The sequence below is a fragment of the Mastomys coucha genome, unplaced genomic scaffold (genome assembly GCF_008632895.1).
Source record: "Mastomys coucha isolate ucsf_1 unplaced genomic scaffold, UCSF_Mcou_1 pScaffold4, whole genome shotgun sequence".
Taxonomy (NCBI): domain Eukaryota; kingdom Metazoa; phylum Chordata; class Mammalia; order Rodentia; family Muridae; genus Mastomys; species Mastomys coucha.
This window is the reverse complement of record NW_022196910.1, coordinates 11,969,644-11,985,753: the sequence shown is the minus strand read 5'-3', so window position 1 is coordinate 11,985,753 and position 16,110 is coordinate 11,969,644. Positions and strand designations below refer to the sequence as shown.

The 16,110-nt window shown below is 46.4% G+C and overlaps 1 protein-coding gene across 6 annotated transcripts in view; it reads left to right on the top strand.

The window, feature by feature from the left end:
- Rfx4 (regulatory factor X4) overlaps positions 1-14,729 on the top strand; it is a 158,114-nt gene extending 143,385 nt beyond the window's left edge. For all 6 annotated transcript variants that reach the window (XM_031349020.1, XM_031349018.1, XM_031349023.1 and 3 more), the window contains 3 exons: positions 3,489-3,651; positions 5,296-5,434; positions 13,161-14,729. In XM_031349020.1, coding sequence (XP_031204880.1) covers positions 3,489-3,651; positions 5,296-5,434; positions 13,161-13,433 — 575 coding nt within the window. In that variant the 3' untranslated portion in view covers positions 13,434-14,729. The remainder of the gene's footprint in view (positions 1-3,488; positions 3,652-5,295; positions 5,435-13,160) is intronic.
- Positions 14,730-16,110: the final 1,381 nt, after the last annotated feature.

Sequence of the window (16,110 nt, the reverse complement as noted above, 5' to 3'; positions counted from 1 at the left end):
ACAATCCCCTTAATAGCATGCTCTCAATGACCTAAAAGTTTTCAGTAGGCCCTGCCTCTTAAACATTGTAGGGATCAAGCTTTTAACACATGAACCTTAGGAGCCAGACTTGTCATCTGAGCAGGAGGGAGGCTAGGCAGTGGGGCTGCAAGTTTGAAAGCAGACTGGGTTACACAGCAAGATCCTGTCTCAAACTAACAATAGAAAATATAGTGTCTTGGTGATAAGATTGACCCAAGAAGCTAGCCTTTTCCCCTTAACATTCAGAATGGGAGACACAGAAATAGACTTTAAAGACCTTTCAGGAGGGCTGGTGAGATGGCTCTGCAAACAGAAGCACTTCTGCTTAAACCTGGGTACCTGAGTTCAATCCTTGGACCCCACGTAGAGATGGAAGGGGAAAGAACAACTCCATTAAGTTGTCCTAGGACCTCCACATACAGGCAGTGGCATGTTCCTCAACAATAGTAGTAATTATCCTTGTGTTGTTGTTGTTGTTGTTGTTGTTATATAAACTGAAAGAAGGGGTCTGAGGAGATGATTAAGTTAGCAAAGCCAGCTGGAGTGGTACATATGTATAATCCCAGTGAGTAGATATCTGGCTCACTTATAGGCCAGCGCAACTAAATTCACAAGCTCCAGTTTCAGAGACCATGTCTCAAAGGAAAGAGTGAAGAACCACGAGGCATACTGATGTTGACTGCTAGTCTCAACATACATACACAATCCCCCCCCCAAAAAAAACCCACATGTACACACATACACCGTACACACAAAAGGACACTGGAACACCTGAACTCATGAGGAATAGTTCCTGAATCTCATTAAAACCCACTGCATGTCAGCCTTTTTGTCACACATTACCTTAATTAATCCTTACAGCAGTTTTTTGCAAGATAAACTAATCCTGTTTAACAGAGAATGAAGCAAAGGTTCGTAAGTTCTGGTGTCTAACACCAACCAGTTAATATGCAGCAGAAACAGGACTCAGAGCAGAGAGGGGAAAAAAGTATGAGGTTGACCTGGGCCCCACTGGCCACCCAAGAGCCCTGAGACCATGGGCAAGCCACTTAGCATCCTATGAAACCCCTCTCCCTCAGCCAATGCTGACACAATGAACGGTCTTAAGAATCAAGATGAGCCGGGCAGTGGTGGCACTCACCTTTAATCCCAGCACTTAGGAGGCAGAGGCAGGCAGATTTCTAAATTTGAAGCCAGCCTGGTCTACAGAGTGAGTTACAGGACAGCCAGGACTACACAGAGAAACCCTGTCTCGAAAAACAAAACAAAAACAAAACAAAACAAAACAAAACAAAACAAAAAATCAAGATGAAGTCTACTGTGTGTGGGCATTGGGGGGGTATTGATGGACATGAAATAGCACTGTGTATGTGGGGGTTTGGGGAGTATTGACAACATGGAGTAGCACTGTGTGTTGGAGGAGGGGAGTGTTGCTGCATGAAGTCTGAAGGAAGCTCCCTGACTATCCCATTCGGAGGATAGTGGGCACATGCTCCCAATCAGAAGGTTTCCTAACTTCTTCCTTCCAGCAGCAGATCCTGGAAAATGCAGAGCCAGGGGGAAGGCCATGTTAAGGAAATTGAGCATTTAGGAAATGCCATTTCAGCTGACTCCTAACTGCTCCTTTGTCTCCACGTTGTTGTTCTTTCCTCTTCCAGGTTCATATTCTTGAATCTTCTGTGCTTCTACATGTTTCCTTTTTTTTAATTTAAGGATGTTTGTAAAGCACTTAGTCTAATGCCTGGCCTGTAATAGATGCTCAACAGAACACACATCCTTCTTATGCTCTTGAAGTGAATTGTTGCCACGTTATTAAAAAGGGTATTAGCTGCGTTCCAAATTTGTAGTCTCAGATTTACACAAGTTCTTAGCACAAGGCACTCTTAATAATAAAACAATACACTTAAAACAGGGTTCCCTTCTCTCCTTCCTCATGGGCCTTCCTTGCCAGGTCTCTGCCATGCAAGCCACACCCTCGAGCCACCCCACTTCGATACAGCTGCTCCTTGAGCTTGGGGGGGAAGACAGACTGAATTCTAAAAATAAGAAAATGCAAATCCTTCCTTTGTCTTTCCGTTACTGTCCTAAGGTAGAAACGAGCTTATGCTGACAATACAGGATTTTGTTTTATTTCATCTTTTTTGGAAACCTATTTTTATTTTACTTTATGTGTGTGGGTATTTTGCTTGCCTATATGTATATGTACCACATGTTTGCCTGGTATCCATGTAGGCCAGAAGAGGGAGTTGGATGCCCTGGGCCTGAAGTTACTGATGCTTGTGAGCTGCCTTGTGGGTACTTGGAATTGAACTCAGTTCCTCTAGAAGAGCAGCCAGTGCTCTTAACCACGGAGCCATTTCTCCAGTCCTTATTTTACTTCGTCTTTAAAATAGCATCTGTCAACCAGTTTTCCAGCTTTCTGTGTACCCAAAAATGGACACTGACTCTTGTTCCCTACACCTTGTAAAACAGGTTTATATCTGCTATCTTAATGTTTTAAAACTTTTCAGGAATGAAGTTGTCTACCTGGTTTACTTTTAGCAAGTTTTTGGATTTTTCTTATAAAAATTCTAACCATCATATAAAATGTTAGCCTCTTAAAGAACTTTTGTCAGGTCCTGTTTTACACACACACACACACACACACACACACACACACACACAGTCCTTAGCACTTTCAGGTATCCAATTAAAAGGCAGTAAATTAATTAATAATGTGCTTGGGATAGGCCATAGTCCAGGTCACTGTCTACCAACCTTTAGTGGAGAGCCAGGCAGACAGAGCCCAGGGATCTCCTTATGCTGCTTACAGTAGTGTGTCGGCTGTATAACACCTATTGACTTGAGCATGAGAAGCTGATTTGCAGTGCTTGCCTAGGCCACAATGTTCTAGGCTTTGTATTCTTTGTCTCCCTCTCTTCCCATCTTTCCTGTCTCCTCTCCCTCAAGCTCTTTTTACTGAGTGTATCTGGACAGGTCAGACCCTGCCCTAAGTGCCAGGCTGGGCAGACTGACACACACCTAGCCTCGTGGGATTTGCACTCTGGTGTGAGGGCAGGGATCAACATTGATCACATCATATTCCTTCCAGAATGGACAACTGGGAATTGAAATAGGTTCCACAAAGACCCACAATGCACTGAAGGAGCTCACCCAGTCTGGAGATAGCAGACAGCTTCTTTGGACTCATGTATAAAGACTGAGTGGGTGGGTAGTTAAGAAGAGCGAAGATTCTAAGTGGCAGATAGAGCAGGAGCAAAGGTTCTGTGCTGCCAGAGATTGTGATACCTTGGAGAAAATGATTCTATGACTATACCAGGAGTTGCCAGGGATACTTCTGCCAAGGCGAGCAGAACCAGAGAATGCCTGGTAACAATTCTGACTTTCAGTTTACAAGCAATGGGAAGCCACTTAATGTTCTAGAGGCAAACTCTTAATGACCAATGCAATGCAATCTGTCTCTGTAGGAGCAATGCAGTCATATACGTGGTCGCTGACGTACACAGTAACAACAGCTGCTGGGTCACCAGCTGAGAACTCCCAACAACTACCCTGTATGAGGAGCACCCATATGCCTTCTTCCTCCGTCACACACAGGATACCAGTCTACTCCCACAGAGAGGAGCATGGGTAAGTGACTCAGAAGGATTCAGACAATAGTTTTTCCTCAGAGGACAGGACAGGGGCTGCCTTCTTGTTAGTCTTCCTGCCTTCCTCAGTACTATTACCTCATAGAACTGTCTTGTGTAATACCCATAATACACAGGTGCAGAGGGATGGAAGAAAGGGCAAATGGCCTGTAGTTCCCCAAGGTCACTAAGGTTCCCTTGGTTGGGGGTCTAGCAAACTATAGACCCCAACTGAGCATGTCACGCTCATCCCTCACTTTCCCTTCCAGCATCCCTTACCTCAGGCTGGCCACAGAGGGCTCAGTTTGCTAGGCAGTGATGGGAGAGAGTAATCAAGAGAGGATCCATTTTGGGATGTTTCTAGCTAAGATTCCATGTGGGTCAGACCTACACCCACCTGGAAAACTGAGAGACCAGCTATCAGGATGTAGAGATCCTAACAGATGCCAAAAGGGGAGTAATGGGAAAGGAGACAGAGGCCCAATGTGAAGTGGCTACCTAGAAAGGACCAACAGAAACATAGCTAGCTGGATCCTGGCTTCAGGAATGTTACCTGACCTTCAACAACCCTTGGCATCATGCTCTGTCTCTGAGGAGACACCAACTTTACTGAGTTCAATGAGCAGTGACTTGAAAACACTCCTGACATTGAGGAGATCCACTGCCATGCAGTGCAGGGAGCCTCGCCTGCAGGTTTTCACAGGCCTGCAGGCTAGGTTGAGAAGCCCCAAAGTAGCTGGGATGCAGAGGCATCTCTAGCAACTCCTACACGAGTGGCTCAGCAGAAGGTAGACAGCTTGAACTTCTTCACAGGTTGGTAGGTCTGTATATGCCCACAGTTCAGATCCCGAGGGACCTTCACAGGGAAGCCATTATTCCTAGAGACATTCCCCTACACAATTACAAGACACTCTTAGGGTTGTGTTTCAGATAGTTGTGGGATGTACAAGAAAGGTAGACTAGAGATTTCATGTGGCCATAGGCCCAGCCCTTTGCCAGGATGATGTTATTATGTACAGTCACAGTAGTAGCAGCCCAGGCATGTGTGTCACCCTATGTGCACATGCCATTGCCCACACATGAGTGGTTCCAGTAGAATCCTGTGCATCGTTTCACAGATGTGAAAAATGGGGCTCATGAGTAACTCCAGATCTGATTGACAGAAAGTGACAGAGCTTGGCTCAGGCCCAAAGTAGTCTCTGATACCTGCTTTGCTTCACCATGCAATTCCCTCAGGTTGCTCACCACCACCACCCCAGTGGAAGCCCAAGGAATGCAGAAACACAAAGTCCAATGGTGGGAAAATCCTTCTCTGTTTGATTTCAAGATGTACAATGAGCTTTTGACACAATGGGAGGAGAGTTTTCCACTGGAGTAATGTTTTGATCAGAGCCAGCTTCCATTCCCTGAGTGCGAGCTTGCAGAGCATGCTGGGGGGGTCTGGGAAAATCGGGCTGGGGTTTAAAACTTACCACAGCAAGGCCAGCAGGACAGAGATGATAGGAAACAAACAGAAGAAAAATGGGTGGGGTGGGGGTGGGGCACAAAGGAGAAAAAAGTAGTTGAGGCGACTTTTTAAAGGTGTCAAACTGACTGCTCTTGTGTGTTATGACTCACGCTATTCATTGTGCTTGGTGCATTTTAGGTACACGGGAAGCTATAACTATGGGAGCTATGGCAACCAGCATCCTCACCCACTGCAGAACCAGTATCCAGCCCTGCCTCATGACACAGCCATCTCTGGGCCTCTCCACTACTCCCCTTACCACAGGAGCTCTGCCCAGGTGAGTGTGTGCGTGTGGGGAGGTCTAACTTGCTAGCCTCAGAGTGGTTGGTGCGTAGTCAAGCCAACTAACAACAGTTAATAAGTCCGCTGTGTATGTGCCTGTAGGTCCTCAAGGACAGCCGGGCTCGAAACCCTCAAGTGAATGGCCTACCTTGGGTGCTTGTGATCACATTATGCATCCAAGCTGCTTAACAGTTCTCTTAAGCTCCCAACTCCCTTTGACCTCTCTGCAGCCTAAATCCAGCTAGCTATGTTTCTGTTGGTCTTTTCTAGGCGGCCACTTCACATTGGGCCTCTGTCTCCTTTCCCATCACTCCCCTCTTGGCATCTGTCAGGATCTCTACATCCTGATAGCTGGTCTCTTGGTTTTCCAGGTGGGTGTAGGTCTGACCCACACGGAATCTTAGCCAGAAGCATCCCAAAATGGACCCTCTCTTGACTACTTCTCCCCCATCACTGTCTAGCAAACTGAGCCCTCTGGCTAGCCTGAGGTAAGGGATGCTGAGAAAGTATCTTACCACTGTAGGGCGTTCTAGTTAGTTATCTCAGACATCCTCCTACGTGTTGTTGTCCCAAGCAGGACTGATCACAACTATATTCAATTGCTTGGTTTTATTTTGTTGAGACAGGGTCTCTCTCTAACATAGTCCTAGTTACCCTGGAACTCACTATGTAGACCAGGCTGCCCTTGAACACAACAGAAGAGCACCTCCCTCTGCCTCCTGAGTACTGGAATTAAAAGTGTGTGCCACCACACCCAGACTTAATTCTATACTCTAAACTGTCTTTGTCATACTGGCTCTCCTGCCTTAGGCCTTCACAATGACCTCTGTCTCTAAAGCTTGCCCTATCTGCAGCTGGAAGGGTCTTTTGGAAAGAAAAACAAAACCCTGACTCTGGCACTGTATTGTCCCTGAATCCGGTTTGTTTCCTCAGTTTCCTTCTCCATAGTCGGCTCCTTCCTGGCCAACCCCACCCCCCGCCCCCTGCCCCTTTTGGAGCCATGGGAGCTGCTCACAGTTGCCCTGCGTCCACTGCATGCGCCAACATCCCTGTCTGCAAGGACTGCTCCCCAAGCTAGGACTCTTTCCTGCTTATCATCCGGACAACATCTTATGCCCTTGCGAGTCTCTGGAGAGCACCCCCTTCCTTCCTTCAGGCCCTTACCAAGTGCCTGCCACGCTGAGCTTTCTCTTTCTGTCACACTGCCCACACCCTGTTAACCAGTGGCATTCTGGGGATCTTAGGCACTCTCCTCTGTGTTGTCCCAAGCAAGACTGATCTTTTCTCTAACTCTGCAGGAGCCCTCAAGCTCCTTCAAGGCAGAGATTAAGTCTATATCCCCAGGTCACAGTACACAAAACCCACCATAAAGGTCAATTTATTTCTTCCAAATGCTGCAGCATGCCAGGCTCCTTACAGAGAGAGCACTTTGCATACACTCTGGATAACCATAGTATAAGAGGAAACCAGACACAGGGTAACTTGTGTGGGGATTAGAACCCAGGAAGTGTGACTACTTTTGGGCTCCTGAGCATCACCCTTCTACTGTCTCTCAGATGTGGCTCTTGCTGTGAATTTTTGGGGGTGGGGAAGGAAGTAGCTGAAGGCAGGACCAATGGTTGGGGGAAGCTAAGCCTACTTTGTTGGCTCAGAAGGTTGAGAAGCCACAGGTGGTTTTTGTGTCAAAGAGAGCTCTCAGGAGACCCCTATAGAACAAGCACAAAAGAGGGTTGGTGTGGGCAGGGGCCTCAGAGGGCAAGGGCAGAAGGGAGGCTATAGGGAGGCTACATTGCATCAGCCAGTAGTACACAGATTTGCCTCTAAGGGAGGTACTAAAGAGAATGTATCCATACTACAAAGGCACTGAGGGTAAACAGGCCTCTGTTTTGATTTCTATCTCAGTACCAAGAGGAGCCCTGGTTTAATCCCAAGACAAGCCAAGAAGTTCATTCTTCTAAGACATCACCTGGGGTGCTCATTAGAGAACTCTTGACTGCATCACAGAGATGCCAGCTTCTTAGAGATGCCAGCTCCTTAGGCACCGCCTCTCCTGGGAGCAGCGTCTATGCTTCTCACTGTGACTCCCCCAGTGACTGAGCTGCTGCCTGGATCACACTCGGCACAGTCTAGGCACTCATTCATTCATGCATTCATTCATCCATTCATTCACTCCCTCCTTCCTTCCTCAAGTGGTTTCTGGGCGCCCACTTCATGCAAGCTTTCAGGAGTACAGTACAGTAGGGGGTAGACAGAAGCACCATGCATTAGGAGCATACATGCCAGCTGGAGACGGCATCACCAAGCCACTGCTTTTGAGCTTATCTTCCTTCCTTCTTTATTGCTTCATGCCCCAGGGAATTTCAGGAGCTCTTTTTGGGTGGGGTGATATTTTTAAAACAGTCACCATAAAAAGAAGCCAAGTTACCCTCAAAGCCCACAGAGACCCTGGTGATTAAAGATAAGTCTGCTGTGTCCGCTTTGGAAGCCACAATGGTACCCAACTGGAGTCTTTATCATTCAATAGCTGGTCTTACAGAAGAGGCCGAGAACTAAGCTAGAGTCAACAGAAAAACCCTGTATATCTTTATTTCTATTTATTTATTCACTCACTTTACATCCTGATTGCTGCTCCCCCCTCCTCCTGATCTCCCTTCACATAGTCTCTCCCCCAATCTCCCCTCCCTTTCTCCTCTGAGGCCCCTTTTGGGTATCCCCCCACCCTAGTACATCAAGTCTCTGCAGGGCTAGGAAGCTGTGTATAGCTAGATGAGGCCCAAGCCAGCTTCTCCACCATCTTGCCTTGTGGCTCTCAGACAAGGGAGACACCCTACCATCCCCAGCACACATACATGTGTGTACACAGATAGACAGACAGACACACACTACACCTTGTGGTTCATGGTTTCATTAGTCTCTATTTGTAAAGTGCGGTAAAGTTAATTATATCCTATCTGTGCCCAAATTGGGTGAGGTCAGTACTGAAAATGTCCCTGGTCTAGGGAAGGTCCTGTCCAAAGACAAAGTATCCTTTGTTTCATTTTCCATTGACATTTAAGGAACTTGCACCTCTAGGCAATTTGAAATAGATGGGCCCATTCGTTCCCATAACAACCTCAGGAAGACGGTGTTTTTCTCTAGTTCTTAAAGATGAAGCAGCAGCCACAGAAAGCTGTGTGACCCAGCCAGCAAAGCAGACATGAGCACTCCAACTCCCAGCCCCAGCCCCATGCCAGTGACCTAAAACCAGAGGGAGAGAGGGAGAGGGGGGAACACATGCACATCCAAGTTCTTTGATTTAAGATTAAGTGGGCATGGCTGAAACCCACTGTAGGCTTGAGTAGTCTTAGCCTCCCTGAGCCAAGGTGAAGCAGTTCCAGCCCCTGGTGAAGCAATAGCAGCCTCCACTAAGGTAGGTTCATGGGGATGAGGACGAGGTAGGTCTAAACTGAAGAAAAATACAGTGTTTTTAAAGAAATGTACTTGATCTTCAGCACAAGAATGCCTGTAAGTCAAGACTACAAGCTAATACCTGTTAAGCCGGCTTAAAAGAACCATATGTCCAAGGACTGTGATATTCACACGCCTCCCAGCACTTATATGATCAAAATAATCTGAATTCTCTTGTTCTTTACAGAGAATATGTGCATGCTTGCTGATAGTACTCATTTGTGCAGCAAGTGCTTGCTTATGGCCAACCCTCAGGTAGACCTCCAGGCCGACTTGAGTTCTCAGGACTGCTGAATTAGTGGAGAAATATTTCTGTGCCCCAGTCAATCCCTGACCATGCAATCCTTACCCTGTCAGCAACCATAAGCATGAATAGGGTCCCACATGTCATGTGATCAACCAATATCTACATAGCCAGGAATGCACTCAGCTGAGACAGCAAAACAGCTCCTTTTCTCATCTGAATGGCTCAAGAATGGCATGACCAACGCCATTTTCATCTGTCTGGCTCCAGCCACACACAGCGAGGGCTGCTACCAAGTTTTCTCAGGTTATTCCCCCTTGGGATGGCTTCTTGGCCTAGAGAGACAAGAGCCAGGTTCTTCTGCTTACACTTCCACAGTCTCAGGATGCAACACAGAACTGGTCCTTAGTGAGTTCCCAGATTGTACTTGTCAATGAAACGAGTGACCTTGTTAGAGCACTAAGTTGTTAAGTGGCCTCAAGCAGGCCATTGCCACCACTTGTAAAAAAAAAAAAAAAAAAAAAAAAAAAAAAAAAGCATCGGGACCCTCCAGTCAGCCTTTGAGGCTCTTGTGATGACTAATAGAACACAACCCTATGTGCCCCCAAAATGGAGAACACTAGTAACAGCTAACACAGTTTGAAAACTTACAGCATGGTTTCTAAGTGACTTTGAACCAATTCATTTAATCTTGGCCCTAAGTGCTCAGCAGATATGGATTGTCTGACAAAGAGTTTTGGGGAGCCACTTCCTCTTTTGGAAGAGGACAAGAGGAAACCTGGGGGAGGCAATGATTGGTGGGCCTTTGGGACAGTGAGAGCTGTCTTTCATATAAAAATGGCTTGTGCTCCTGCTTCAGGCACCTTTCACCCCTGCCCAATCACAGAACATGTGGTGAGAGGCAGGGATAAAGGACTCACTCTGCCCTTTCCATGTGCAGGCAAGTTGGCCCCTGAAGTGGTGAGTTGTGTCCCAAAATAGACTTCCTAATACAGTTCCAAAGAGGCCAAGAGTCAGTCACAACCAAGATGAACTTACAACATAGCTTCTAGATGACTACTTTAAACACCCCTCTGAGACACACACACACCACACACACACACACACACACACACACACATACACAGAGAGAGAGAGAGAGAGAGAGAGAGAGAGAGAGAGAGAGAGAGAGAGAGAGAGAGAGACACTAGTAACTTCCTGTCATAGGTTCTCCACAAAAGCTCCTTTATTCCGGCCTGAGTTCTTGGTACCCCAGAGTTTGTACCCAGCATGCTTAAGGCCCGTGCATGAAGCCAGATGTGAAGTGTGAAAGGTGAGGTGGATGCTACAAGACAGCCTCTTCATTGGTCACATTAATCATTAGGTCCAGGCAGCAGGCACTTGGCCTATCTCGCCTCTCAATGGTCTCTTACACCAGGGGGTAAGCGGTCACTGACTCATTTGCAATTAGCTGACCTAATGGGATAAAATTTTCCATGCTGGTAACAGAATTGTATTGTCACACTGGAGATATTTTGAGCCAGTCTCATTTCCAGGCAATTGCTCTTTTACATCTATGACACAACCTCTGGGCACAGCTGTGCTGTGAGGGTCTCTGATGAGGCACAACAACTACACTCTCTTGAGTTTGGTAGGAAGGATTCCAAGTCCATACTGTGATATTTGATCTACCCATGCCAAGGTCAGAGGGGACTGGGTCAGAACCAGGAGGCTTCTAGAAGCCTGGGTCGATGCTCTAAGGCCTAGCTCTGTGGAGGAGGAGGGAGCTCGGTGAGGAAGAAGGTGTGTGATGACAGTGGTTGGGAGTGGTAGGTAGGCTACTCAGGTCAGTCACTCTGACACAGGGAAATCTTGTCACTCAGATGTGGCTTTTCATCATGTTCTGTGACACTGGGGATAGCTCCTACTTTCCCCATTTCTACAACATGCATTTAGAGTCCATGACCCTAAACGTTCTTTCTGTCAGGAATGTCCCAGTGTATATTCACCAAATGTGACTAGCACCTATTAGGTGCCAGCCTCTGTACCAAATTTTGGGACCATACGATGAACACAGCAGGGAACATCTGAATATAGGCCAGTGGGAAGAAATAGCTTCCGGACAGGATGGAGATGGGGGGCATTTGGCTTCTTGAGATAGGTTGTCTGGGATGGCACACTAAGGAGCTGATGTGTGAGCCCAGAGCTAAAGCCTGGGGAAAAGGCACGTGTGGTGGGACCTGGGCAAAAGGCTAGTCTAGGAAGGAATATATGCAAAGGGAGGACAAGCTCATGTACCCCTAGATAAAAAGGGGGGCCTCGACGCCAGTAAGAGCCCCGAAGAAGGGGCCAGAATGACCTGCACTTGTGAGAGCATTGTTGATATTTCTTAATATTATCTTTTTACTCCACCTGGGATCTTGATTTTTTTTTTCTTTCTGAGAAACTCTATTTACAGGCCTGAGGGCCCACCATCACTCCACTCAAATAGTATCCTGTGGGTCCCCTCATACATGGGGGCACATGTGCAGCACATGGGTCTGCACCAGGGCTGCAGATCTGATTTGGGATTATGAAAGCCTTGGCATGCTGTCTGCGGTCTCCTTGGCAACAGCACTTGGTCCTTCTCCCTGGAGTTCCCAGACACCCTCTACACCCTCTTTCTTAACTGTTCTTTTCTTGTGCGGCGGCTGTTCTTTGCTGTGCAAGGCATGTGGTCCCACCTGAGGGAAAAGCTCTCCCTGCTCCACCCAAAACCCCTCTTGATCCTTGAGTAGCTGGTGCTCTTCACGGACTTCAACCTGCCTCTCTGTCTCCTGCTTCCCTTCCCTGGGATTCAGCTCCAAGAGGCAGAGGGGCTCCTCTGCCCGCCTCTGGGGAACAGCCAATGTTGTCTCCAGCACTTCTGCTGTCTAGGTTTCAGCCTGTCTGTCTCCCTCACAGGAGGCAGCCTCCCACTTAATCCCTTGGGGCTCCACTCTCCAACTGTCAAGGAAGACAGATGGGTAGCAGTAGAATCCACACACCCTCTCCTCCTTGCTGCCCTTGTCATCCTTGTTCACTGGCTCCTGTTCTTGTTGGCCCTGAGCTGAGCAAGGGCATCTTTGAGCTGACAGAATGTGAACTCTCAAAGGGAGCCTTAGCCCCTCCCCTTCCTCCGTTCTGATCATTCTAACAGGGCCAGTTTGCAGGGCTCTGCTTCTGACCGTGAAGAACATAAAAGCAGCTCTCAGAGACCCCTCTCTCATCCCTAATCCTTTCTAGAGGTTCTTCCCTCCTGTCTCTGCCAACACCTGTTCCTTGGTCTGACTTGACCCCAAAGCATCCCCTCCTGCCTACCCCTACCAACCCCATCTCTTCTTGACTCCTTCCTCTGTATTCATACAGAGCCCAGTAATTTACCATTTCCTCCTTGCTTAGCTTTCAGGACTCCAGCAAATGTGAACCTAAAAGAAAGATGTTCCTTAAATGACAGGCACTAATAATAACCTTTGAAGCTGCTGGCTTGCTTTCTCTTCAAAAGCCTGTTTTTAGGCTGCAGTTCATGATTGACTTTAGCTGTAAAATGCTATTTTTAATGTCATTGTGTTTTACCTGGGAGTGCTATTCTCTTGGGGTGATGGAATAGGACTTATCAAATCTCCATAGGGAACGGCAGAACTCACACCCACACGGCAATCACACTCAACTGGACACACTTGCTGTTGTGTACACATGAGGTACACCCACCACCATCACCATCCCCCCACCCCCACCCCCCAACTCCACCCCACACCCCCAGTATTCCTGGCTGGGGATGGTCCTCCCATTACAGAATTGAAGCACAGAGCCAATCACTGGTTTATGAGTGAACCATCAGCTTGACTCTGGTTCTGAAGACCTTAAGACCTTCCCATTGATTGTTTCCAAAGTTCACTCTTGCTCACTGACTCTGTTCCATCATCTTCCGAGTATAGCATCTTGAAATGTTTTAGCTTAAATAAGATTGCTGTTGGGTGCACGTAACTTTGAGCTAACTTTAATTTTGTGGACTTTCTTTCTCCTCCACAAGTACCCTTTCAATAGCCCCACTTCCAGGATGGAACCTTGTTTGATGAGCAGTACTCCCAGGCTGCATCCTACGCCAGTCACCCCCCGATGGCCAGAGGTGCCAACAGCCAATGCATGCTACACAAGTCCGTCTGTGCATTCCACGAGGTATGGAAACTCTAGTGACATGTACACCCCCCTGACCACGCGCAGGAATTCCGAGTATGAGCACATGCAACACTTTCCTGGCTTTGCTTACATCAACGGAGAGGCCTCCACTGGATGGGCTAAGTGACTGCTTTCATAGAAATCCATATTTAATATTAATAATTAATAATAATAATAAACCCAGTACCCACCCTCCAGAAGACTTTATCTCAATACATCATAACTTTTGGGCTGACCTAAGCTTCCATTCTCCTAATGAACAAGAGGATGTGCAACATGGAATGAATAGACTTTAGTTCAGAAACAGAACTCACTAAAAATCAGTGGGATTGGGTTTCCATAGCCAAGCCAGACTTGACTGTTTCTATAGAGCACTATCGTGGGCAGGCCGACATGTGCCTTTCCCCTCTGTTCCCTGACCTTGCATGGCAACCACTCCCAGTAGAGTACTTGTTTTCTTGTTGACAAAGCTCTTTAGTCTTGAAGGGTAGATACTGGGGCCGGAATCTGGGTTGTGTTCTTGGACGGGCGCATAATCCACCTTGCCACCTGTCTGTCACCTCACTGTATGGTTACCAGTCCTCAGACATGTCATCCATATCCCTATTTCCTGGTGATGTCATTACTACTTCCTGGAGTCCCTGGAAGTTCCTGAAAATGCTAAGCTCCCTGCTAAGTTCCACTCGAACTTGCCATAGTACCTGCATTGTCCTGGACTGTAAGCACTGTTTTCTGAGGGACCGAAGAGGCCTGTTATATATATTGCCTTTCTTTGACTGATGTCTGTAGGGACCAGTTCTTCTATGTACAAGAATTTGTCCTAAGTTTGCACAATGGCTAGCATCAGCAAAAGGCAGGAGAGGGTTTTCTTAAGTTCTGTGAGAAATGTGGATTTATGGCACTAAATACTGTCCTCCGCTGTGTTACTTTGTGAAGCTGGATGGATCAAACTTTCACTTAGCAAGCACCAAGTGTGAAAACAACTGTCTGGCTTCTTCATAAGACTAGAATACTTTCCGACACTTTGCTAGAAAAAAATTTTTTCAAAGCTGTGCCTTTGAGTCTATACTATACTGTGTATGTGTGGAAATAAAAAAAAATGTATTGTACTTTGGGAAAATTTTTTCTTAGGTATTTTTTTTGTCAGATTTGTAGCTATTTGTGAGGTTTGTTAGAGATTAACATAGGTTTTCTTTCTGTATTATAAGATGCACCAAGCAATTATGGTGGACCTATTACCCTATGGGTAAGAAATAAATGGAAATATGACATCGGATGTTTTAGAAAATGTTCTGTAAATAAAATGTTTGATCACACCACCCAGTGTGATAATCATGTCTACAGCTAAAATGGAAATAGTTTTATCTGTACAGTTGTGCAAGATATGAATGGTTTCACACTCAAATAAAAAGTATTGAAATGACCAGCTTCTGTTTTTCATTTGCATTTGATATGCCGGGTGTGTCTCTCCAATATGAATAACATTCTTAAATCCTTAGGGTATGAGTAGGCAGAACAGAACTAAAAGGTTTTGCTGGGTGTGATGGCACATACCCAGGATCTGAGCATGCAGAAGGCTGAGGGCAGAGAATAGTGAGTTCAAGGCCAGCCTGCGTCCTGTCTTAAAAAATAAAAGCAAGTGAGCAAGCAAGCAGGCAGGCAACACAAGCCTTGTATGGATGTATGGCTTTGTTACTCAGTTCCCTACCGACTTGTGCTGACTAATAATGATGGAGTGAGCATGGATGAAGGTTTGTAGAGGACCTCTTCTACAAGCTGGGATTTGTCCTCTCTGCCTGTCTGCTTCTTTCAGCTCCTGCAGGGACTGTTCCTCCTTATTACCAGCATCAGTAAGAGTTCCCCTGGCACTTAGTTCATTATGCTTTAATGATCATGGGGTGTGAAGATATTTCAAGTGCATTGCTTTAAATGAGAATAAGCAGAGCAGTAACATTGCTGAGTTCATAACGAGAATTAGGTTCTCCTTCAGCACAGCGTTCCGACTCTGTGGCTGAAGGGAGCAGGATGGGGGAAAGCAGTGGTTTCATTTGGCCCAGATGTTAAGAAGCTAGGAGCTAAGAGAAATTCAGAGGCATAGATTTGCAGAAGCCTATGCAGCAGTGACTGTGTTAACCCCAAGGTATGAGAATGTGACAGCTTAATTTGCATTCTGAAAGATTTCTTTTTAAAGCCAAGCCCTTGCATACTATTACATAACATGTTTATACCTGCGAGCTGATTTTAAGATGGAAATTATTTATGTTATACATAGCCTCCCTTTAAATATATTCAGCTGCATTATTCTACAAAAAAAAAAAAAAAAGAGCAAATAGATATTGGATCTCATTCTCCCGTGGTAAATTGGTTTGACCTTTTGTCCACAATCCATTAGCTTTATATGATGAAAACAAGAGAGAGGATGAAGGAAAACTTGACCTTAGCCACTGTTAAGAATAACCCTCAGGATGACCAGCCTTACTGGCCACTCAGACTTCAAAGTAAGTGCTGTGTTAACAGAAGTGTGGTAAGTCTGACCTTTGTCTTAATGAGTACAAACACAGAAACAAAAACCCCATGAAGCAACAACAAACCCAAGTCATTATCTAATTCTCCAGCCAGGTAACAAGATAAACACCCGTTTACAAATAACAGCCAAAGCTCATTAGCTGCACAGGCTTTAGGTGGAAACTTGTCACCATTAGCAAGAGCCTGAGGCCAAGAGATAGAGAAGGGGCTCCACGACCTTCCCAAGTGAACAAGTGTGCTCAGGTGTCCTCACAGCACAACCAGGAAGGAGTGATACC